Raw genomic sequence first — 26,567 nt, 5'->3', positions numbered from 1 at the left:
AGTGTAGCATTCGCCACTTCGTTTGCCTTGTTTGCCTTTCCAAATAAACCAAAAGCCCTACCATGTGCACTTACTTTGTTCCACTAAGGCTTCCAGTACCCTGGTCAGGGGTTCGTACAGCGTCTTATCCACCAGCAGGTCAACCTTCTTGCCGAGTGCTTGCAGCATCATCGCTATGGCAACGGCACCAGGCGGCCCGTCATCCTCATAGGGGTTCTTGTTATTCACAAAGCAAGGGAAGCCGGTGGTCAAGGCAACCGATGAAGCATGGGACAGGGCCAGGACGGACTTCAGGAGATCGTCGGGGACAACAGATTGCCAATTTGCCTCTTACCTGTAAATTACAAAGTGTGTTATTGTTATTTTGGAACGAAGTTGCATGTAAATGATTGGAACTATGGCTCAAACAAGTTATTTTAATACAATGGCCAAGGGGCCATCTGAAGATGAAGGGCAAGGTCTATATGAACTTTTATGAAGGGGAACACAAGGGTTTTATGAAAGTGATCGTGCTAAAATGAGCGTGCATGTTCATCTACAAGGGGAGACATGTTGGAACAGTAATAGACTCTATGCACACTGCACAAGTACCCCCTCAATGGTTACAAAAGGAGAGTTGGGGAAGTCCACTGGGAGAGACGTTCAAACGCACTGCTGTAGGAATTAGTGCACATTTAACTGGGCGTACTTTGTGTCATATGTGCATGAACCACATGAACCAAGATTTTAAGTGAATAAATAATGTGTGCACAATTTGTATTACGTGTAGTATCTTGACTGTTTTTGCATAGCGGGTATTAATAAAATGGGATTTGGTATCAAACTGTTGGGTGTGCGATTTTTAGTGCATAAACATGATAAAAGAGCAGTCAGTCAAGTCGGCTCGAGACGTTGCCGTGAGGCCGTCTTGAGGCGGGAACGATGCCTGATGACGCGCCACACCTCCCTTGAGCGCCGACATGAAATGTGTGCACAAAATGACATCACTCAAAGTAAAAGAGCCCAATTGGGCATGATAAACAATAGTCTGGTTTCCAAGTTTACACATAGGCAATACGTGGAAGTAGGTTGGCAAACAGTTATCGCCCAATCGTTATGAGCGTGCCCTGGGGCGGTGGATTAAACCGCGTGCTCTACTCTGCAATTCACAGAAATTGCAATGCATGCATTTTCTGTGGCAATCGAACGTTATAGTTTTTTTAATTTTGCTAATCAAAGAACAAACAACGATGGCTTCATTTTACCAGAAGTTTAAAGATGAGTACAGTAAAAAGTGGGACTTTGTTGTGAAATCTATCGTGGGGAAAAATATGCCTTCTGCAACATGTGTCGCTGTGACATCAACATTGCTCATGGTGGATCATGTTATGTAGGGAATTTCTTGTTTTCAGCAGGTGTCTGATAGAAAATTACTCTTTTTTAATTTTTAACGTTGGCATCTGTGCATGTTGCGTTACATGCATTTTTTAAGCAATGGGTTGTATACATGTAAATAGTTTCTGACACTCTTTATTATGAACAATTCAACAGGGACTCGGCAAATCAAATTCGGATGGCCTTGAGACTTCATTACTCGGCATGTGTGTATCATCTGCTCAATCGGCCTCATGGCTGGGTTGATAGGGCTGTGCGTTTGTGAAAAATGTAGTATTTGATTATTATTCCACTTGGAATACTTGGACTTGATCGATATTTGATTTCGAAATGCACTAATTAAAGGTACAGTCCATCATTTGCAGCTATCTAAAAAGTAACTGATGTAATTATTGTTGAAAATCATACTTGGTTTAAAGATAGTTATGGGACTAATCTCCCTGTGAAATTATTCTTTCCGGCAAGGTGTCATTTGAAGAAATCAATGAAAGAAGGCTTTCCAACGATGCGTACGCATCGTTGGAAATTTCTGTTTATTCGGCGAAGCGCGCACAAGCGTTGGCACGACGCACAAGTGCGCGGTTGCTATAATTCGTCGATTCAGTGCCCGACATCACGTAGCTGCAATCGGCTCAGTGAGAACGTATCTCGGACGCTGAATTCAGGCCCAATTCAAACATGACTCAGCAACTTTTGATTTAAAATCAAGATCCTAGAATATCGTTTACTCGGAATACACAGCATTTACTGAGCTGAAACTTCATCAGGTTAGTTGTTCAGCAACCTTCTTTAGATTTTGAGCACTTTTGTTGCTTCAAACAAACAGAATGCACAAATTACAAATGATGGACTATATCTTTAACCCTTAACTTTGACTTTTTCAGTGAGAACGTGTCTCGGACGCTGAATTCAGGCCCAATTCAAAACGTGACTGAGCAACTATTGATTTGAAATCAAGATCCTAGAATATTGTTTACTCGGAATACACAGCATTTACTGAGCTGAAACTTCATCAGGTTTGTTCAACACCCTTCTTAAAAATTTGAGCACTTTTGTTGCTTCAAACGAACAGAATGCACAAATAACAAATGATGGGCGCTACCTTTAAGTTAAGCATGTGTCAACCTCAACTAGCCGACAATGTACTTGCGTGCATCTGCGCTTGTCAAAATGGACAAAGAGCTGATTCAAATAATATAACGAACAGGGAGCAGAATGGATGATATCGGGCCAAAGAAATTTGAGCTAATATTCCTCTCGAAGGCTCTCAAGTCACGCTCCAAATTGCCTTCAAGAAAAGTGTGGCATCTGGCAAACAATCAAACCACGCAATGTTAAATAACATCATGGACATTTTTCATTAATACCTCGAGATTGCTCTCATTTTTTGAATATTCGAATTAATTAAAAAATGCTATTTGGATATTTGGTCAATGATCGGATATTCGAATATTTGGTGAGTTCAGCACAGCCTAATTACCGGCCTTTTATACCGGGTAGCTGCTCAGTTTAAAATTTCAAAATCGCGATGGCCTTTTCAAAGATTTAAAAGTTCATTTCATCAACGACTTTAGGCTCTTTGAAATGCTGAATATATATTTGATTTGCCCACCTAAGTCCTCAGCAATGAAGCCCTCCAGCTGCTTGATTTGTTTCACGACAGCCTCGGATGTCACACTGGCCCAGTAAGGCATTTCGCAGAGAGTGACTACTTTAACGTCAGCTGGGGAGTCGTCTTGGCTCTGAAAAGGTGCGTCTGCAATGTACATGTTCCCTGGGAAATGGCTGAATGCTAGAGAAGGCTCTGCATATTAGCAAAGAAAAAAAACTGAAATTACACAATAACGTCACATTTAAAAAAAATAACAAATGAATAATGAAAATTTTAAACAATTTGCAAGGCACTTTTGAGTGGAAGATTACCCAAATATCGTACTTACTGTACTAACATTTCACACGCACACAAGTGTTGACCCTTTATGTCAAACAAACTAATTAGAGCTAATAGAAGTAGTGGTCACCATGCAACCATGAATAGGATGCTGGGTATGAGTTAAACTGATGAGCAACTAATGTACAATATGGTTGCAGGCCAGTAAATCGGTCCAAAATCGCCTACGCGGCCAAATCACAATTTGCATACCCTCAAATTCTTCGTTTTTTGAGCATATTGTGGGCCATGAACTTGAGGGTTTGTAAAAAAATATGGGTGGAAGCCATGCACAGGACTGTGAGATTGTAGTTCCGTTCATTTTGGATGGAATTGGAGCCCTAAAAGTGCTCTATTTTGCAATGGAGTGTTGACGTCGTTTTTCAAAATGGCAGTGGGCTTCAGGACCATTTTGAGGTGATCATCTTCGGATGTAAATTTCTCCTGAAAGTCATCAGTTAGCCCCCAAAATTAAAAAGAAAATGAAAGATGATCAAATTAGCTTTGATGCATGTCTGGAATACCTTGGAGAGTTGTGTGAGTATTTTTCCTGAATTTTTGAATGGGGGGCATTTATTATTGGGGTCTATGGTCTATGGCAGTTTATTTACTGGTCTGCAACCATATGGCGCACAAACATGAATCTACCAACTTCCCAAAAGTGATAGCCTTGCTGCTACATGTATCTTAAAGGGATTGTAGAACACGGCATAAGAGTTTGTAGGATTACGGATCTGCTGATTGTGGGTTCAAGATGGGCTTCAGACTTCTGTTTTTCATTTTCCCAAAAGTAGGAGTTTTCTTCTTCCTTATTACATATATTTGTTTTTTAATTGAATCCTACAATTTTTTTTATAATATGTCATTTTTTCTTTCATTCTGATTTGTAGTTCCCAACATTTTTATTTTTAAAGGAAGGAAAATCAGAAATTCAATTAAACCTGTTTCCTGCTCCCAGAGTACTAAGTTACAACAATAATGTAAGCGTGGAGTCAGCCTATTGAGAGATGGCAACAGGGCTATCACTAATGTGTAGTATTTACCACACATCCGCGCAGGCATGTAGTATTTTTTTTTTACAAGGCCCTGCAGTGTTTGTAATTTTGTTTTTTTATACCTACACATTTGAAGATGAAACACTTGTGTCTGAATAACAAAACAAAGTTTCCATATGCAGCTATTGTGTTGTGTGGGGACAGGTACACAAACATACATGTAAATTGATTAACTGCACATTGCAGACCGTGAAATATACAAATGTATAACGGATACCTAGACAGGCTAACACCTGGAGGTGGAATGTATTATGAACTACTCTTATTTAAGTAGGAGTGTCTTTTGCAACACTTGTCAACACAACTCACTCAAATTGTTAAACATGTGCCACTCCCACCCATGGATGCCTGTGTGTCACATGAGAATTAACCCTTAACTTTGACTTTTTCGGAATACCTTTTAATACACCATAATTAACTCACTGGCTGTCAGTGGTACCATTTGTATTGCTCTAAATCATCACTTTTTTTCAACTTTCAGAAATAAAAATTCAATTTATAGAAGAGGAACAAGGAGCCCTTTGCCACTCAAAACTACGAAAAACCATAACCGATTTGACATGATTAGCATATACCGGTATTTGACCCTGAGCACCGATTCATTAAATCAAGATTTCTGAGAGTGTTCCTTTTGCTTCAGTACCATGTATCGGTAGGTCACATTTAGTCAATGCACAGGCATGGCGTCTTACTTACATGTAAGTGTTATACAATTTCTTTTTAAAGCAGATATCACTCACTGGCAGCCTTGACAGCTTCCACTACAGTAACGCCACAGGCCCAAAAGACAGGGATGTCTCCTTCCTCAAAAATCGTAGGATCCAGGTAGTCAGGCTTGTTTACGTCTGGTACCCCAATCAGTGCTATGTACAGTGTATGAAAAGATTGAGCACTCTCACTTCACAGTGGAAACAACTTCATAATGGATATCATTAAAATGGAGGACACTTGGATGACAGCTATCAAACTCAAATTGTCTTCCTGTACTCATCACCCTGATGAAGCAATAATGTGCTTCCTCAGAATGGACCATTCCTGATATGGCCGTACGCCCCATCCACCATTGGTTTGTACCCATGTCTCACAATCACCGCGTTCGATTACTTCTCTCCCGCTCACCCGTACTTTTGTCTTGGGTATTGATGCACATGCGCAATCTGTAGCAATAAACTAATCACCTCGGGCTACTCGAGGTCGAGCCATACCAAATGGAGCGGGTCGAGATGTCATTTGCAAATGGATTCGAGCCAGTGAAACAAGCCATGGTGGCCACTACGTGCTCTTCAGAACTGAACAATAAATGCTGGGTATGTTAAAAATTAACTTAACTTTCCTCCCGTCATCTAGTACTATGTGAAGTAAAGCTGCATGAGACACTTTTGAATCCCTGCTGCCACAACGTTAGACTTTGCTGCCATGTTTTCGCATTGTATTGTGGGAGACTACCAAGTAACCGGCTCAGTGGGTCAGTTACTTGGGCCAAGCTTGAGTAAGTGCGAGAAGTCACGTGAGAGCTAAATCGAACGCAGTCGGGCTTGCGCGAGTAAGCACAAGGGAAGTAATCAAACGCGCTCAATGCTAAGAGCTGAATTTGACTGAGCTATATCAATAGAGCTATATTAAATTACTAGAGCGCTAACTCATGTACAAAATGGTGCCTACTGGGCGCATCCATGTTTGTACACAAACCTACAGAGAACTAGAAATTTTGTACGTCTATTTGCATATCTGCGTTTGTATTCCATACCGGTGCGTCATCGAAGCCGATACGCCCAAACCGAAACGCACGATAAGCAAATGAGTGTTTCATTTTGCTCTATGCAAACAGTGCAACGTCTGCGCGTCCCTCCGCTGCAGTTGCTTTTCGCTGTGACGTTTTTTGAGCCGTAATGACGCGCTTAAGTTGTTTGCGTATCTTCTACTTGCGCGTTGCATTTAGAGTATACATTTGAAATTTAATCCATCTATTTTGATTGTGTTCTACAACACACACATAAATTCAAAATATCTGCGCCCAGGGCGGCTTCAAAGCTTCTCCGCGCGCAAGAATGAAGAGTTAGCTCTCCGGTAATTTAATATAGCTCTATGGCTATAGCTTACATGTATGATCACCTGGCCAAAAGTTGTGATCTTATTGGTCAATGCGTACTGTGTGATTGACAGGCAGGAAGGGGCCATTGAAAGAGAAAAAGGGCCTGCATGTTTACCGTCACCGTAGTTTGTCTAAAGGTCTCCTGTCAGTTACAGTAATGATGTGGGTCAGGGTTTAATCCCTGTCAACAGATCATAGGGTTGCAACCAAGCCCTCACATGTAAATCAAAAGTCCTTCAGTGTCAAGGCAAGTCACATCATTCAAAAGGCATTCCTGTGTCATTGTTCATCTCCTGCTACACTTGCGACTGATTTGTGAAGAACTTGAGATTTGACTTGCGAAGTGCTGAACTTCAACTCTGTAAGGACTTTAGTTTTTCCTGGGTGCCTCGACGTAAATCAATATTAGGTTTTGCCTTTCACCAAGTATAAACACTGTGTACTCAGTGTGTTACCTCCCGAGTGAAAGTTCGAAACAAAAATTACTCAAACTTTCACTCGGGAGGTAACACACTGAGTATACAGTGCTTATACGTCGGTGAAGGACAAAACCTAATATTGATATAGTTAATTAAAGCAAACTCCCTGAGAAGTAAATGAAACAGAATTTAAGAGATCTATACGCACTTACCCGGATCACCGATATGCACAGGAGCCCCGTGGTAATTGGTCAAAGGGAGGGTCACTTTGAAGGCCGTCTCCACCAGATCACGTGGGATTGGTCTCATAGACACGTCCATCTGGCATTTGAATGGCCCGACTGGATGGCACTTTACACTGGTCTAATAGATACAACAAAACAACAATGAGGAAGTTCAGGCAAAAACTATGGTAATCAGATCTGAATATCTTTGCTCAAACCGTCGACTGTCAACTATGGGCTCCGTGCACAAGTACCCCCTCAACGGCAAGAAAGGGAGAGTTGGGGGAGACCACTGGGAGAGACATTCAAACGCATTGCTGAAGACGTCTGACGCTCATGCGAAGATGCCATGGGTTTGTGCACATTCAGAAGACAATTAGTCGCACTACGGTACTTCTCGCCATTCGCGCACAAACCAGTGTCGAAAAGCAGCCTCTCTTGTTCTAGCACAGATCCCATAGTTGGACTAGTCTAGTCGACAATCGGGGCCATGTTGCCTAGGTCAGTAGCATGGCTGGTTACAACAGCTGCTTGTACCATATGTACAGCAGGGAGCCAAGACCAGGAATTTTCATATGAGGTATTGCCTATCGTTTGACTTGAGACGTTGGCATATTGCTATAGGCGTAAGTATACAAATACGTCAAAATCAACTAGTAATTGACCGATGATCTCCAATTGTGCAATTATTCTTGCAAAACCAGTCTTCAGATATTTACAGATTTCTTTCAATGGATGAAACTCGGCACACACGTAGCGAGATTTAATCTGAACACATTCACAGAATTTGATTTTCATAAGTCAAAGTGTATTTTTTAATTTTTTAATTTCCAAGTTAGCACACTTTTACCGCAGCAAGCTGTACTAATTTTCCATGTATGGTAAATGGGGAAATGCGATTTCCATGGTGACCAGCCACAATTAATGTCGCACAGCACGGTGACCCTAAGGTCAATTTCCATAAATTTGGTACCAAAACCTGCACCAGAATTGAAGATAGAAAGTCACGAAAGCTCACGACGAGAAACGCGCGTTTGGTAAAAATATGCTAGAAAAGTGAAGGGGATAATCCCCCCCTCCCGCCCTTTTATGGTTTAAGGGAAGATACAACATTTGCAAACATCAAAACACAAAATGATCAAATAATCATGAAATACCTTACTGAATTGTTAGGGAATGACAGTCTGAAGCATCCTGTAAAATCATGGCTCCTGGTGTGCTGACATTTTCAAGAAAAACTGTATTTTTCCAACGCTGGTCGGCCTCCAGCGTTGGAAAAAAACTGGCTTTTTTCAACAACTGCTCCTAGTTTTTCATATTAAGTTATTCCGCATTTTCTTTGCAATTGATTACACACCAGTGAAGGGGTACAAGCCTGCTAGACTGATTCTTTGACCTTACAATTCCCCAAAGTCTATAAATTGCTCTGTTTCATCTTAAGTGGGGTTAGGGAAACTAGACTACAAGAACATGATTGATTTTCTTGGTTTTTCCAGTATCTACAAGCCCAAAAAGTGAAACAAGTCAGTTTGCTATAACATACTTATCCTCCAAATTCATTTATATCTGAAAACTGCAGCTAAAGCAAATGTTGTACATTCCCTTTAAAGACCCTTTCAATGCTCCAAAACACTCAATCCTTACCGTGAATACACTGATACGGGTATTGTGTTCCAGATTTCTCAGGGGCACGCCTGCAGCCAGAAAAGATTGGTCAAATGTGAAGCTGCAACCTTGATAGAAGAAGACGTAGTCCCGAAGGAACTCCTTGAAACCCATGATGTTCTTGACGGTGTGGGTAACCTCCCCATTTTCAATGATGTTGTAGGCTGGCAGATCTGTTCTGTACGGATAAGGAAGACATCAACTACAATATGAAAATGTAACGTGAGTAACCAATTTTGTGCATCTTGTTTATCATACATAACACATTTTTCTGGACGTCATCTTTGTGCTAATAGGTAGGTCTAGGTCTACTCTATCTACCACAGGGATAACAATTATTAAACCTTTTCAGTAAGGTAATTACAGCCCAAGGAAACTCAAAAGTACATCAAAAATGTAACATGAGTAGCCGTGGAATTGCCCATATCCACAATTAAGAAATAGTTAGGACATTTTTAATCACCTGACATCGGAATCAGTTTGAGTTAGACCTGGAGCAGTGAACTGGCCGACCTCGGACTGAAATAGGACAGGCAGGGGACCCGAGTTGGCAGCACAGAACTTGGCAAAGTCCTCAGCCAGTAACTTGTCCAGTGCTAGCAAATTGGTCTGTACTCGACCTGAAATTGACAGGTGAACCATTGAACAAAGTAACAATTAATGACTTTAACTTCTTCAATTAACCCTCCTACTGTCTAAACAGTCACAGACAGTCAAACATTCTATCCACTTCCCCTGCCATGCCTTTTACACATGCTAGTCACCAACAGTCAGATTATATTTCAAGCAAGCACTCTGACAAGTCAAATTCAGTCAACACACAAAAACCCTACCCGTAAAATGTCTAGTTAGGTATCTTGTAATTTTCAGGGGAAATTTGGAGCGTTTGGCTGAAATGACTGCAGAATTTTTCTCAAGGTCATTGGTCACGAATCATTGACCATTTCATGAGTGCTAAATAATTTTACCATAGTTTACCACCTCCAGTGGACCATCAAAAGGAAAAATAGCAGCGACATAATTCACAACCATAAGACTGACCTTGGCACATTCCCGAGGTACTCTCCTTGAAGAATTTTCCTGATCGAAAGAGTTTCCGAGCTACTTCAGGCTCAGCCTGGGCAAGATCTTCTCTGCTAGGGACCGCATGTCTAATCTGTTACATGGGGTAAAAACATCACTTGAAATGGGTGCTAAAGAATTAGATCTTTCGTTTTCAAATGTCTTTCCAGGCCCTGATCCAGATCCAGAATTCACATGATATTTGGCAACCAGATACATGTATTTCAAGTAGGGCTGTCCTATTTCGAAAAATTGAGTATTTGATTATTCAAAACTGCTTGACTGAATATTCGAATATTCGAAACTCGCCGATCAACTTTAAACACGCCAGATGCATCTGCATGCCCTACCCTTCAGAAGTTCAGTGATCGGTGATGCGCCGCTGAAATATTTTGCAGTAATTATTTTATAACTGTCACTCTAGCCTGTGATGAAAGGATGAGAACAGTGAACAGCTGTCTACAAAAAAAGTTGCTGTCGCAGTCAACAAACAGTGGCATCTGACAATTAAAACATCCCAACTTTACGATTAAAACAACATCACAATATTCGAACAGGTAAAAAGCTATTGGAATGTTCGGTTGATGATCTATCATTCAAATATTCGGTATAGTCGGGACAGTCACAGCCCTAATTTCAAGTTATGGCCTGCATGCTTCCATGTCCTGATGACCTATGAACCTGAGCCAATGGTACACTGCACTTACCCAATTCTGAGAAATAATGCAACTAATTGCAAGAGCCCTTACATGTACAGTCACATAAACCTGTACTCGTTGAGAATACACACGTGTATGCTGAAAGCTTTGGTATTTAAAAAACACAACTATAGTTATGGGACACAATTTAGTATCACAATCACACAACTGTTGCCAACCTGTTGGCAATGGTTGGTGGTCTATCCATGAACAGTTTAGAAAAAAAATCTGAGGAAGGGGCCTACAGATAGAAAGCCCGATGTTTTGAATAGTAAGGTGGGCTACTACGAAATACCTTCTTCCCTGGTTTCCTTGATCATCACTACAAAGCTTTAGTATGGATTATAAAGACCACGGATGCAGGCAGCAAAAGATTGGCAATCCTCTTTGGCAAGCCCGAGACTGAGGCTCTAGTAATACCATGAAGGTAGGGACACATTGTAATAACGTCAACAATAACATCAGCATTGATCAATCAAGGAATGGGAATGTGAAAGGCCGGACACCTTGAATTTGGGCTCAGACAACTCGACCAGTTTTTTTGCCAACTCGACTCGACATCTCAACCTGTCGGACAACTGGACCATCTGTGCGTCAAATGGAAAGACAAGTTTTTTGTTGAGACAAGACGACTAAAAAAAAAATTTGTAGGCAAGCCATTGGGACTAGTGGTACATTCTGCGGAAGTGATGGATTGGGGTGGGGCTCGGTCGAAATTCTATTTTGATAACTTGGTAAACGGTCAAACCACACACAATCATCTGCCCATGGGTGAATATCTCAAATTAAAAAGTGTATTCCACAAATGAAATTCCCAACTTCATTTTCCTGTGTGCTGGTTCAAAACTAGCTGGAGTTACCCAGCCCTGAATTTTATCATTGGGTTGTCATGTATGACAACCCAATGATAAAATTCAGGGCTGGGTAACTCCAGCTAGTTCAAAACCAAAAATAAAGTTGTAAAACAGCCCAACATGCCCAAACAAAGTTAATATATGAAGGCTACTTTTGTACTATTAACTTCTAGAATTCTATCTAATTCTATGTCATGAAGGCAGTCATCTGGCAGTCTGGGCCCAAATTAAATGGGGCTTCGACACAATGTACATGTAGCTCAACGTACATGTCATACGGTCCACCAAATAAACAGGTCAGGCGAGATTTGCGACAGCAAACATGGCAAAAGACTGCTGAGTGCTCAGCAAAGCGACCTAACGTTACGCGTTAGTACGTTAGTTTCCTTCCTCCAGCTGCAGGCTGGTATACGTATAATAAACACGTAGAATAGTTTAGTACATGTAAATGCGCCGATTATTAATGGTGACTCGAGTCGAGGATACTGCCGTTTACCGACGTCAACTTTGCCTGCCGTGTGCACAAATTCAGCATGCATGGCATGCGTTGACGTCGAGGGCAAAAAAAACAACAGCTCTACAATATTTAATTCACGAAGTACTCAAATTCCGTTGTTTTCGAACAATTTATGACAGGCTAGGCGGGCACGTACGTAGATCCGCCCCCTTAGCAGCTGGGCACATATCGTGAACATAGGCCTACAACAAGGCCAAGGACAGGTGCACTAGTCCGGCGCGGCAGCGCATGCAGCAGTGCAGTGGCATGCATGCAGTACTACTAACCTCAATAATTTTTTGTTAATGAGTGAGCCCGCCCTCTGTCAGGTTATCTTCTGAGTAAATCGAGCGAAGGTTTATTTGGACGCTATCCGTGTGACACGGAGGAGGAGATTAATGGGGAGGGGTGCAGTCACGTCACGTCCTGCTAAGGGATCGGGGTGGGGTAGGGCAAGCCTCTGGGAAATTTTGAAATTCAGGTTTTTCTCCGGCATTCTATAAGGCAATTTGAAAATAGATTTAGGAACGTTAGCATATTCCTGCATTTATTATATTTGTCCCCATTTTTGTATCATAACATCAGTCAGCGGCTGAACGGGTTGCCCCCCAGGATCCACCACTCAGCGACGGAGCCATCATCGACCATGAGCTGAAGAGGCTAAACATTGACGATATCGCTGCATGCAAGCATTGCAAGAAACAAGACAGAATTTCTTCAGATGGCACCTACGGCTGGCTGGCAGCGTATCCATAAAAAAACCTCCACAGCACGGCGTCGGATTTGCAGTATGAGAAATTCTTCCCTCCCCTCAATATTACGGACACCAATATGCAGCACTTTTCTTCCACTAGGCGGTCTCCGGCGGAGGGGCTACGGCGGCACGGCGCGCACCTGACTTGGTTAGGTCCCTGGTTCGAATCCTGCTATGTCCATTTTTCCAGCGACCATTTTTTTTTTATTGAAGGGGAGGAGAACGAAAACGTAAGTGTCTTGCTGTGATTCTGTGAAATGACTGAATTAATGGCTTCAGCCACCTACGCTTTCGTCAGATGCTGAGTGACGCGCCATGCTCCATTCGTGCAAAATAATGGCGAGGAACGTCACAGGAGGGTGTTAATTAATGCTGGGAATCAGCAGTAGTGTGGCAGTGTGGCAGGTTGACCACAGTTCTTGTTGCTGAATAAAATAAGAGTTTCTCCTGAAGTTGGAAATCCTGTCCCCTTTTCTTGCGTTTTGCTGGATTCGGAGGAAAAGAGCCGATATTGATCTCGCTACAATATTGAACCGCCGACGCAGAGGCAATTAAAGGACGCATATCTGTTCCGCCTTTCAAACTCCTCTTGGCCTCCTGAGCATTTACTCTCCAAGCCTCTGCTCTTCTACATGATCAAGGACCAACTACGAGGATCTGGATTCTGCAATCAGAAGCTTAGAGTGCCTGCCACAGAGCACCTGTATACCTAGTACAGGACTTCCGAAAACTCTTAGGTGCAGGGTCTGACCACGACTCTTGACCGACCTGCATCTGAAACTTCGCGAAAATGAAGGAGAATGGCAAAAGCTGCGATAACTCTGTTCGTTCCACAACACGTTCTTCTTCACGAAGCCAGTGTCATACAGAGTTGAGGCATATCCTAGGTCTCGTCACTGGCACCAGCTAGCTGGGCCTTTTTTTTCATCACAAGAATTACGACCGTCAATGAACTTCGTTCACATCACTCGCAGCTATATCACAGCGCTGACTGTTATGCCGACCACTATTTGGGTCGGCATCATCATCATCATTGGTCGACTCGACTGTAGCTTCACTACTTGTGTCGGGCACGATGACGGACAACTTCATCCCATGGTCGGCAGCTTCATCCCAAACGAATCCACCATTCAAAGCAGAATTCAGAAAGGACGTCCACGCATCAAGACAGCCAAAACGTCAGTCTCTGATTTATTTGAGCGCTTTTAGTGATTCAATAGAGCAAGCGCTCATGAATATTCCTCACTGACCCTCAGCCAGTGCTGAAGAGAGAGATTAATCACATTCACGAATCACATTCTACACCGAAGCCATATGGACACGTTTGGTAAGCGGGTCATGGAAGCCGAGCGAGCAGCTCTTGTTAAATACCAGAGGGGACCCATCTGAGAAGATATGCTTACATTACTCAGAAACTATAGGCACGGAGCAATGCTCAACGAACCGCAACTCGGACGCGGTGCCAACAACTGTATACTAGCTAAATGTAATAGCATCCAAGTCTCTACTGACTGTGGCAACATTCGTGGCATGTATACGAAGGCATAAAGAATAATGCCTTTTGGCCCATCACCAGCAAGGTTGTGCCACTCAAGTGGCAATGTCATCACAGACCGATAAAACAGATGGAAAGCCTTTAGATGGGTCGAGCCCTAATTGGGAGCTCTACTCACAGGAGAAAATGACACTGGTGATGCAGGTGCGAGCAGTGCTATAGCGGGAGCGAGAACCTGCCTATTTATAGAAGAGCTTGACGACCTGGACCTGCCTTCCATAGTGGAACCCAGAAAGGCTATCGGCTCCCTTGCTTGTGGCAAATCTCCAGGAAAAGACAGTATCATCCGGCCTGAATTCATCAAGGCTGGTAAGACTATATCGCCCTCGATCCTTTCTCATCTCCATGAGCTTTCATATGCCAGTGTTAGAAAGCCGGAAGGAACAGTGCCCAAGTATTTTAAATGCGCGATGTTGGGCGTAGCCCGGGGTCTCATCCTAGGGAGACAAGTGTGTGTGTGTGGGGGGGGGGGGGGAGGGCTGGATGTTACAGTGGAGGGGCGCCCAATTTCATCCGTGCTATGGGGGGGGGGGCTGGACACCATCTTTCCATGGGGGCGCTTTTCAAAACCGATATCACGGTCAATGTCAGACAATATATAGCGCTATTGGCTTTCTAGGGGAAGTTAAAATAAACAGCCACTTGCGAAAAACAGGGTTTGGGTGAAGAACACAAAAATCGTGGAAAAGGGGCATTTTAATGTTCAACCCGCTAATCATGGTAACTCTTTTCTCCGGTATCAAATTTCCAGTGGGCGGGGACTGGGGGCGGGTTTTTTTTAAGGGGGCGTGCGAGTCGATGAAGTTCAGTTTGTAGGTTTAAAAGAAAAGACACTTATTCTGTTTTAGGCGCGTCTGCGACCTTCTGAAACAAAGCTTTTACATCGTGTGCGTTGCTTCTACCGTACCGCCGCAAATACGGATGCCTGATTTATCGTAGGGCCGCAACTGATAATTCGAAATTATTCTGCAGTAACTAAACGTGAGTGGATTTTTTCGGTCGACATCTCAAACAAAAGTGAAAGATATTTTCACTGCTAAAAAAAAATGCCATAGGCCTATCCATTTCCGAGGTAAAACTAAAAAAAAATCATGGCGCGATTTGGGCTAAAGTTAAAAAGACAAACTTGAAATCAGCAAATGTAGTATTTCTCCTTATGATGTGTGTATTGCTTTTGTTCAACAGGGATACGTATACACATGAGACCTATTGTGCATTCATTTTTATGAACATAATAAATCAAACATGCAGCAGCTCATGGCGTCTGAGCAATCAGATTGATCTATAATTAACCATACGGTCGCCGCGATTTTTGCGACTGAAAATTAATAAACTGAAACAGTGCCCTCTAAGAGTTTTTCTGACAATAGAGGGCGTGTGTATATTTATTAGCGCAAGTTCTTTATGTCATGTATGTCTAGCTAGCCAGCGATATAGCATGCATGCAGCTGGCACCACACAGTAGTCGACTTAATTGCTTGCTATAAAGCTTCATCTGACGTCTGATGAGCTAAGTGCTATAGTGAGTGATAATATAGATCTGTTCCTGGACGATATTGTGAATATTTATTCCTGTGCTCATCCGATTTATTTGTAACGACGCTTTCTCAACATTTCTCATAAAGTCATACTACTCATAGCTCATCATACGTACGTGTAGGCCTACGTGAGTAACGTCCTCCAGAGTAGACTCTTTGTTTCATTCTTTTTATTCTAATTTCTATTCTTTCAATTCATTTTTTATTGTTACCACTAAATACCACATCTCATGAATGAGTTTGTGTAGTTGAGGACACCTCCGTTTGTCTATTCCTTCCTCCATGGTTGTTCTTAACAAAACTTTTTCGTCGCTCCCCAAAATCTGCAACCTCATGTAGCCCAGGTTGGACGAAGTCTTCATTACATTACGACTAACGTCCAGGATGAGAATTCTCATACATAAGACCACCCAAAATTTGGACCAGATTTTTGTTACGTTTTACCTCGTTACAGAAGCTTATTTCACGCCTACATTTTCTATGTGTCCTTACCTATTGGGCCGCTGGGTTCAGGAATTCCATATGTGATGCTGACCAACATTAATCAGGAAATAAACTCTACAGCAGCATTAAACTTGTACGTGTTTTAGTCTCTTTTTCATCAGTTTATTCCCAGACTCGTACGTCATGTACAATGTACGTGCGTACGAAAGCGCGCACGCACGCTAGCGCTCTCATTTGTTTAGTTTTGGTTGGAACAGTGACGTCACTCTAGCCAACCGACGTCACGAAAACGCTCAACCAATGACCAAAGCCGAAACATGTTTCTGGTAACTGGCGCGAAAATTACGCTCGGTCATTGGATTAGCGACCGCGCCCTTCAAGTAAGTGCGCGTGCGTATGAGGATGGTTACTAAGCAAATCGCGCGTGCGCACTGCATATTCACGCTGCATAGTCTGGCTCCCAGACCAGACGTGATATGGGCGCCGAGAATAATTGTCAGGTCTAGGGAACAAGACTACACGCTGCACGGCCGTACGTCATGTACGACTAGAATAGACTCGGCGGTGAGAAACTGATGAAAAGAGTCTACAAACACGTACAAGTTTAACGTTGCTTTAGAGTTTATTTTCCTGATTAAGGTCGGTCAGCATCGCATATGGAATCCTGAACCCAGCGGCCCAATAGATAAGGAGACATAGAATACTACAACGTAAAAATTGGCTTCTCCAACAAGGTAAAAATATTGAAAATATTGGTCATAAATTTTTTCGCCCGGTTGTGAGCACTTCATACCCTGGACTCCCTCCGTTACGTAGGGAGGAAAGGGAGTCCACCTGGGCTACAACCTCATGCAACATTCTATTGAACATATTGCACCTCCCCCAGATTTACCCAAGGGCCCCTTTTGCGGACATAAATGTTCCCAATCAAGCATAAATGTGCCCCCTCGAGATGAAAACAAAACTGGCCCTAAACGTTTGGGATAATTTGTTTTCAGAAACCATTTCCCAAAATGGTATGAAGAGAGCTGTTATGAACGAGGAATATGAAAACACAGACCCAAATGTAAACTCTAACAATGCGCCCTGAAAATACCAGCCCCCCCCCCCCCCACACACACCACACACACACTATTTAACCTTTCAGCACATAACGTGTGCACACAAAAAATACTGAACAAGTGCCCCTCCTTGGTGATCCCCCCCTCCCCCCCCCCCCCCCCCCCCAGTTTAAAAACTGTTCTGCAGCCGCTGCACCATAGCGTCCTCAAGCACTAAATATCATGTTTACCAATTTGCTATTACTGGAAAATATCTGATTTCTCACTTCTTGAAAATTGTACTTCTTTCAGAGTATCTTTTGAGTTTTGATTTAATATCCCGGTATCCCAACAGAACCCGTGTCAACTTCATCTTGCCACGCAGGGTCAGCAGCACCTCTGCATCAGCCATGACAACTCCAAGCACACTGCCGCTGCTGCCACCACTCACCCCCATGGGCGTCTGCAAGGGTGCGGTTTGCATAACAGCCATGGCGTTGACAGCCACCGTGGGCTCGGTCTTCATGATGGGGCCCATTCTACCCCTCATGGTCATCCGGCCACGGCTGTTCCGCTGGGTCACGGACTGGATGATGAACCTGTGGTTGCTGCTGCCGGTGGTAAGTTTACCGGTTTATGAACATGCTATTACTCATAATATTCGTGGACCTCCTAATTGCAAAGAATTCAAGTTGCTAATCACAGGAAAGGTGTCTGAATCAGTTAGGTCTTAATCAACTACTAATAAGTATTAAAGGTACAGGCCATCACTTGTAATTTGTGCATTTTGTTCGTTTGAAGCAACAAACGTGCTCAAAATCTAAAGAAGAGTGCTGAACAACTAACCTGATGAAGTTTCAGCTCAGCTTCAGCTGTATATTCCGAGAAAACAGCATTCTAGGATCTCAATTTCAAATCAAAAGTTGCTGAAGCACGTTTTGAATTGGGCCTGAATTCAGCGTCCGAGACACGTTCTCACTGAGTCGATTGCAGTTACGCGGTTGCGCACCAATCCGACGAATTATGGCAACCACGTGTGCGTCGTGTCAATGCTTGCGCGCGCTTCTCTGAATAAAAAAAACGAACTACTAACGGAAATTTCCAACGGTACGTCTTTAGACGCACCGTTGGAAAGGCCTTCTTTCATTGATTTCTTCAAAATGACAGCTTGCCAGAAGAGAATTTTCCCAGGAGTTTAGTCCCCTTATTATCTTTCAACCAAGTATGTTTTTCAAAAATAATTACGTCAGTTACTTTTCGGATAGCTGCAAATGATGGACTGTAGCTTTAACCCTCCTGCTATCTAAACAGTGACAGACAGTCAAAACTTCAATCCTCTTCCCCTGCAATGCCTTTTACACAGGCTAGTCACCAACAGTCAGATCGTATTTCAAGCAAGCACTGTGACTAGTCAAATTCAGTCAACAGACAAAATCAGGCAAGTGGTTGGCACAGCCAGCTTATCAGTCACCTGCAGTCAAAGTATAGCTGTATCAAGTTATAAACAGTCAAAAACCAGTCAGTCCTACTTTATATAGGCTGGGAGCTCTTAACTGATGAGAACATTCACTTGATTGATTTGGACTGAAAGGACAACTTGACACAGAATGTATGTTTGCATAGGAGGGTTAACATAATTTTTTGAAGAAAAAGGGGAAAAGGTACCAAAAAAACACCTTTTTTTCAGATAATAAGAGAATAAATGCCGGAGTATTTTGATGCACCACAATCTTCCAGCATACATAAATTTGGTGAAAATGCAGATGTATATCCCATTGGCAAACTTTGACTGAAAGGATCTGAGTCCAAAATACATTAATAATCAGCACAGAAAAACAAAGTGAGAGATCATGTCGGACAGATTTTCATTTCATGTACGTGTATAATTAAGTCATTCAAATACTTTCTTAAACTAGTGAGGGTTTGAGGTAACACCACGTGGAAGAATCTCTTTTGAGAAGTTGTGTGGTTCTGAAAAGAACCGGTTGGTTGTGAAACTCGATGTTCTGATCAATAAGCTCTGATTGTCTTCTCCTGATTGAAGACGAGAGTAAAAAGAGATTCTTCCGGATGGTGTTACCTCAAACCCTCACTAGTTAACACTACCGCCATGCAAAGTTACAAATCTTACTCAAATACTTTCTTCTTTTTTTCTTCTTCATGTCTCCTAACTGGATCCTGTTCTATCAGGCACTTATGGGTAAGTTGGTTCAGATTTTTTATTATCCCAAATAAGGATTACAGTGAACAAGCACTCAAGGAATTTTGTTATCATTGAATAGATTTCTTTTTTTCTTTTCCTACAAATCTATTATAATTAAGCCCTGATTAAAAATTCAAACCACAAGTAGTCATGTTAACTATGCACATGTTTCATTGACGCCATCAGTGATCACTATGAAATCACCTCACACATAAATGTCAACTTGAATCTCGTTGACCTACATGTATAAGTTATGATTATGGACACAGGACACCAAATTGACCAAATTTGGTTCAGTTTGCAATCTGTTTCATATCCTTGGATGAGATATACTTGTCATGAGTGACAAACTCGGGATCACACTACAAGATCTAGAGGGTGCAAGTCAAAATGTTTAATGATCATTTTGGAAGGGAGGGCATTCAAGGGAAACTACGGTGTGCTTGCATCAAGAAAAATGAAGACGCATTTATGTCTACAGATTTTGTTTTTCTACTGATTAGAAATTTTGAGGGGTTTAGTTTTTTATGCATTGCGTAGCCTGCTTCATATTTATTGAATTTTTCCTTAAAATTAAAAAGCACTTGTGCTAATAGTGTCCTTTACCTGTAAGCTCAATCCATTGAGTGACTTCTCCAAAGCATACCTGCATGGCTTCCTATGCATTCTATACATGTAAAGGCATGATTTTCCTGAACAACTGTCATAGGTGTAGTTGACTACGATAGGTTGGACATGAGGTAAAAGACAAAGAAAGAACCACTGCGCCAACCTGACTCTCACATACATAAAGACTATCAATGTAAGGGCTTACATAACATGTATGTCAAGTCATTCTCATTTTCAGAATGCTGGATCTGTTTTTTCCTTTTGATAAAAGAGTTATTCATGGGGGTTACAATCATGACCTCAGGCGACACACTGCAGTCAGACGAGGCAGCATAATCCTGATGAATCACCGCACGCGGCTAGACTGGTTCTTCTTCTGGCGGTGCTCCATCGCCAGAGCACGCTGCGGACAGAGAAAATCATTCTGAAGAATGACCCCAAGGTCGTCCCTGGCTTTGGTAAGTCAGACTGAATGTTTTAATGTTTCAAAATCAAATGTAATATAAATCTTAATTAATTTCGGTTTTTAATAATAATAACAATATAATAATAATTACCTTGGATTGGACATTTGGGAGACATTCCCATAGACTTGTGCACACAATTTTTCAAACTTAAATGTGCCGTAACCCAATATTCCTTGTCCTTTTTCCACAAATTTCGGTATTTTTTACTACCGAGCAACAAGTATTTAACCTACCGGTAATTGCAACAGAAAAGTTTTGCATCTAAATGGGGGCTGTGACATTAGGGAGACATGAAAAGGTCTCCCCAGGTAATGACCGATGTCTCCCCGTTCAAAGAAATAACGATAACATGTCTCCTTAATGGTACATTTAGTGGAATAACTGAGTCTTTTTCAACTGAGTAAAGTCCATATATCTACTTCTTGATAACCTTGTAGAGACGTATTCATCTATAGAAATTGCCCTGTGGAGACGTATACAATCTTTTGTTCCCTATTGTGTGCTTGTCTCCAGAGGGCACGGTGTATCAGATCAGGGCAGTACAATACGGTTTGGTACATCAGTGGTGCTCACTCAGCGGTGAAACCAGGCTTGAATTGAATTGAGAACAAGTCTTGTAATATGCTCAATAATTTCTGAAAAATCAATGTAAACCCTGCAAGTTTTTGCTGAATAAGCGCGACAAACAATAATCTTATTAAATATTTTATTAAAAGAACTGACATGAAAGGTCAGGTTGACATAAGGTTGACACACTGTAAATGCCGCATTTGTCCCCCTTCCAGGCTGGGCAATGCAAGTAGCCTGTTACATCTTCCTTAAGCGGCGATGGGAAACGGACAAGCCATGGCTGCTCTCAATGCTGGAATACTTTGGATTGCTACAATACAAGGGCCAATTCTTGATCTTTCCTGAAGGTATGTATATGATGTTCAATATAAAAATACTTGATCCTTTTCCTGGATTGTAAGGGAAATCTTACATATTTTATACCCTAACCACCCAGGCCCTCTATGCTGAGAACCATCGGCACATAGTTCATGAAATTAATTTGTTCACTGTTAGACTATTGGCTCTGTGCGCTAACACGAGAGGGCATTTTGTATTCCACTTTTGAGAGCCCCTTGAACGGGACACACGTACAGCACGGAGTCACACCACTAATTTTATTCTAAATGTGCGCATCGCCATAGCGTCTTTGCGTGATTATTAGGCGTTGTCGCCAAACTCTCCACTTCTTGCCGGTGAGGGGGTACTTGTGCATGGAGACCATACTTGTATAAATTACAGCATTCAGAAAACGTAATATTTGTGGTGTTTTAATATTATTACCTGATCATTAATTTTGCAATAGTAAGGTAAAGGTAAAACGGGGGACGAACCTGTGTTCACAGGAACGGAGTGTCCATCTCTCATTCATTAGCAATTGGGCCAGACTAATATGCTGCTGTGGGGGGATCGCCACACCTCCTCCACAGCGAGTCTGTTACCTTCCCAGCATTGAATAATGCCAGTACCCATTTAACACCTGGGTTGAGAGGAGTAATTGAGGTAAAGCGCCTTACTCAAGGGCACAACACGCATGGCCACGGTGGGGCTCGAACCCGCAACCTCACGATCACGAATCCTGTGCTCCACCGCTAGACCACATGTGCCCTAAGGCCAAAAAAAAAAGTCTCCGGTTTCTGGTATGGAGCTTGCCCAAAAAGTGGTGCGGCGACGCGGCTTTGTTTTTTTTTTTTTTTACCTGATTTTTTTTGCTCCAAATGTCGGCTGATGACTGCAAATGGTGCCCGACTAAACTTAGTGCAAATATATGGGAGTCCAGAGAGGCCACATAAAGCTTATTCTCAACCATAACCCAATCTAAAAACACGTTAAAATTGTGCAGCAGCAGGATTCCAGTCAAACCAGTGAGTTTGGCGGTTTTGAGACATCATCTTTCATTGAAAAAAAAACTTTTTCATTTTGCCGACGTGCATGGCTACGGCGAGGCGCGCGCATACCAGAAACCGGAGACTTTTTGTTTTTGGCCTAATGCCCACATTTGCAATAGTGTAGACTTTTAAACTTTCAGTTATGCAGTATTAAGGAAACTGTACTGTACCAGCACTAAACTGTGGCATGCTCTTCTGATGTCACTTCATTTTAATGCCATTTGATGTACGTACAGGAAATGATGGCAGGAAAGTCAGTCAGTAATGCACAAAGCACACATGCTGAAATTTGTATCCTTGTGGAGACATCTCTTTGTTCTCGTGTACTAAAGTTTTCGAGTTTGAAAGTACAGTTTGAAAATGCTCTTATTTTAACCAGAATTAATTTCCTTGGCTGAAATTCGGACTTAATATCCCTTTTCTTAAACTTTACCATTTGCGACAAATCAACATACCTTGGAAATTCCTAGTTTTTGAGTAAAATCCATATATCTACTTCGCGAAAACCTTGTGGAGACGTATTCATCTATAGAAATTGCCATGTGGAGACGTATACAATTTTTTGTTCCCTACTGTGTGCATTGTCTCCAGAGGGCACGGTGTATCAGATCCATGTACATGTACACACATATACCCAGTTTATGCAGCATCTCAACTTTTGTGCTAAGAGGGGATGTACATGTACGTGTATGTACATGGTGTGAATGTCAATGATGATTAGATCATTGTGTGGTAGGATTGTCTTGTGAAACCTACAAGAAATTAGCAAAGAATCCATTAAGACAGTTGTGTGTTGAGTACTGGATGCATTGTTGTTTTTTATCGGACCAAAGATATATAGATGTAGCAACTCTGAATAGAAAGAAGTAATATGAGAGAACCCTTGCAATGCATTGTGTACATGTACATGAAAAATGATCTTTAAAACTGTGACTCAGGGTTTCCTGAAACATGATAGTTGATATCTCTGTTTATACATTGATTCATTCTGAAAGTAAGACTAAATAAAACTGAAAGTATTTGTTGACAAACCCTTAGCCCTGTACATACATGTACATGTAGATACTGTATGAGAACAACAAGCAGTTGAGAAAGTGATATTAAAGCAGTAGATGTTTGCTGCAGTTGATATAGATAGATCACATGCAGGTTACTTAATATGTCAAGTGGTTTGGTTTTTTTGTATCCGTGCCCAGCTTTGTGTATTCCTACTGCAGAAATGTTCTTTGACAAGACTTAAAGGGAATGTACATCATTGTTTTTTGCTGTAATTTTCAGAAGTGAACTATTTGAGGGATTTATATCATAGATCAAATATTGTTACACTGACATGTTGAAAGTCGTGTGTTCGAAAACGCTGGAAAAACCAAGAAAAACACAAATGTTCAAGTAGTCTGGTTCCCTGACTCCACTAAAGATAAAATGGATCAATTTATAGATGCCGGAAAATTGTAAGGTAAGGGAACCAGTCTAGCTGGCCTCCACCTGTTCGTGAACATGTAACCAACATGACTAATAGCAAACAAAATTTGGACTGAAAAAAAAATGGTAAATTTTGAGCAGTAGTGGAAAAATAGTCAGGTTTTTCCAACATTGGAAATGTATACAAAATATCATTTTTTTTGAAAATGACTTCACACCAGGTGCCATAATTTTACAGGATGCTTTAGACTGTCATTTACCAACATCCTAGTAAGGTATTTCGTAAAAACTTAATAGTTTTATTTTTCAATGTTTGCAAATGTTGTATATTCCCTTTAAGTTGCATTTCTTTTTTATTGAAACGTTGTATTTAGAAAAGAAATTATTGTCGCTTATGCAATAAAACTGAGAGAAAAACACCTGTTTCCCAGAAGCAAGATTCACTTTTCCTGCCTTTCCTTATGATATGGGCACAGACCAATTAGATCATGACTTTTGATACGGAACCAAATAGCTCAGTCAAACTTAATCACACGCGCTGTGAGAATGTACACAAACCAAGGACGGGCACAGCTAAATCAGAAAAAAAAAATGTCTTTAAACCCTTTGCCAAAACCAAGCTGTTCCTATGGGCTCCGTGCGCCAACAAAAGAGGGTGCGTTTTTACCTCTTTTGAGAGCTCTGTGGACGGGACACACAGCGCGCACTTACATGTACTGCGCTGTACTGGCAAATGTCAAAAGTTATAGCCACCGCATCTTCGCGTGAGCGTCAGGCATCGTCGGCACGCGAATACATTCGAATTCAACTTGCGATGCTCTCCAAGACTAATCCCCACCTCCAATAACTTTGGATACATTCGAAATACGCAGTGGATGGATCAGGAACCAGTCTCGGTCACCCCCAACTCTCCTTTTCTGGCCGTTGATGGGGTACTTCCATGGATTCCATAATTGATAAACTGCAATCTACTAAAACTGTTTACAGTGTAACAAAATAAAACAAGATTTGTCACATTTTTTGTCTTGAATCAAAATTAATTTAAGATGAAGCAGCACTCTCAAAATTGGTCCCTGTTTTATTGTGCCAGCCGTTTAATAAATCCAAGAGTCCATAACATTGTGTTTTCAATCGCAGGCACAAACTTTGACGGCAAGGGCAAAGCTAGTAGTGACAGATTCGCCCAGAAGAACAGCCTCCCCGAGTACAAATATTGCATGCATCCCCGCACCACAGGGCTGGTATTCCTGACACAGGAACTAAGACAAAGTAAGTCTCATAATTAGAAGCCATTTGTTAAGGGCCGTCTTAATTCATATCTGAGACGAGTTCTGGACAGGTTGCAGGTAAAATCATTCACTTTGTCCGGATGAAGCTCTGCATTTGTCCCGGACATGCTCCGGGGAAATTTTCATTAGCAACTGCTTGACTCACCAATGCTGATGACTTCATTGGGGGAAGATTGCGGGGAAGTTGCTCAGAATCCTGCAACTTATACCAGAAACAATGTCTGCAACTTGTCCGGAATTCGTCCCAGGTATGAATTGAGTTGGGCCCTTATTTACCGGCATGTTCACTGTATGCAGTAAATAGCCTGGTTGGCATTGGCATGTCTACTTAACAGGTTCGTCATAAGACGTGTTGGTTGCATGAGCCTATTTTAGCATAGAACATCTTTAGTGTTCTTTCTGTACACCTTCTCGCAAAAAGTCATAACTCCTTTGTTTCCCCACTCTCTCGCTGAGCAGAGAACCTCCTGGATACCGTGTACGACGTGACGGTCACCTACCCAGACAGTATCCCCGAGCATGGCGAGCTGGACTTGGTACTTGGGAACCTACCCTCAAGGGTCAATTTCCACATCCGAAGGCTCCCCCAGGCCAGTCTTCCCGCCAGCAAAGAGGGCCTGGAGGCCTGGTGTCTAGAACGCTGGCAGGCGAAGGAGGCGGCCCTAGGGGCCTTCTACACTGGCAGCAAAGACTATCTCGTCTTTCCGGGGGGCGAGGGGGACGGAAGCGAGATGCACACGCAAGGGTCCGACAGGGGGGACGTTGTACATCGTCCTGCTGTACTGGATTGCCTTTCTTCTAGCTGCGTTTACTCTTCTCTGGTACTCCGTCATAGCCAGGTGGTACTTCTTGCTGATCACTGCCTTCTTTATATATCAATTGGTGGTCAGAGGAGGGGGTAGAGACTAGCATCATCAAATCATGTCGGTGGTTTTATGTGCAAAAGGACAGACGATCGTAGCTGCTGTGAGAGGTTTGTGTAATGCAATTTTGCGACAAGGTTTGGTTTATTTACTAATAATGGTCTGGTTCCCCGAGTCTGTGCCATCAATACATTGGAAACAGCATTACGTGTGCTCGTCTTTGTTTTTTTACCAGACTAATGTAAGGGGTCGAAATAGTGCATTAGTAGTCAAAGATATGTATATGCTTCTTTCTTGAATCCTGTCATGTGGTGAAAAAAAATCCCTCATGGGAGTTGGGGTTTTTTTGGGGGGGGAGGGGGAGATTTGAATGCTGAAATTGTACTCTTTCCAAACCTATTCACATTGCTTTTATATAACCACGATACACAAGAACATAACTAGAATAAGGCCCAAAAAAAAATAAGTCAGTCTCTGGTCAGCGCGCGTGTCGATTTTAATCATCCGCGTCAATTTTTTTTTTCCAAAATGTTCCGCGGTAGCTCCAACAGCGCCCTCTATTGCCGCACCTCCTCAA

General features: G+C 42.1%; 1 protein-coding gene and 1 pseudogene across 1 annotated transcript; one reads left to right on the top strand and one right to left on the bottom strand.

Annotated features, from left to right (window-relative positions):
- Window positions 1-57: 57 nt before the first annotated feature.
- LOC119741413 (putative hydro-lyase YcsI) lies at window positions 58-12,940 on the bottom strand. Its single transcript, XM_038217156.1, is given in 9 exon segments — window positions 58-314; window positions 317-334; window positions 2,987-3,178; window positions 5,100-5,222; window positions 7,083-7,233; window positions 8,739-8,937; window positions 9,223-9,379; window positions 9,801-9,915; window positions 12,911-12,940. Coding segments are annotated over 9 exon segments (1,242 nt in total).
- Window positions 12,941-15,818: 2,878 nt separating this feature from the next.
- Window positions 15,819-26,443, top strand: LOC119742035 (annotated as a pseudogene).
- Window positions 26,444-26,567: the final 124 nt, after the last annotated feature.

The sequence above is a fragment of the Patiria miniata genome, unplaced genomic scaffold (genome assembly GCF_015706575.1).
Source record: "Patiria miniata isolate m_02_andy unplaced genomic scaffold, ASM1570657v1 HiC_scaffold_5, whole genome shotgun sequence".
NCBI lineage: Eukaryota > Metazoa > Echinodermata > Asteroidea > Valvatida > Asterinidae > Patiria > Patiria miniata.
Note: the sequence above shows the minus strand (reverse complement) of the source record. Positions and strands in the feature narration are given on the sequence as shown.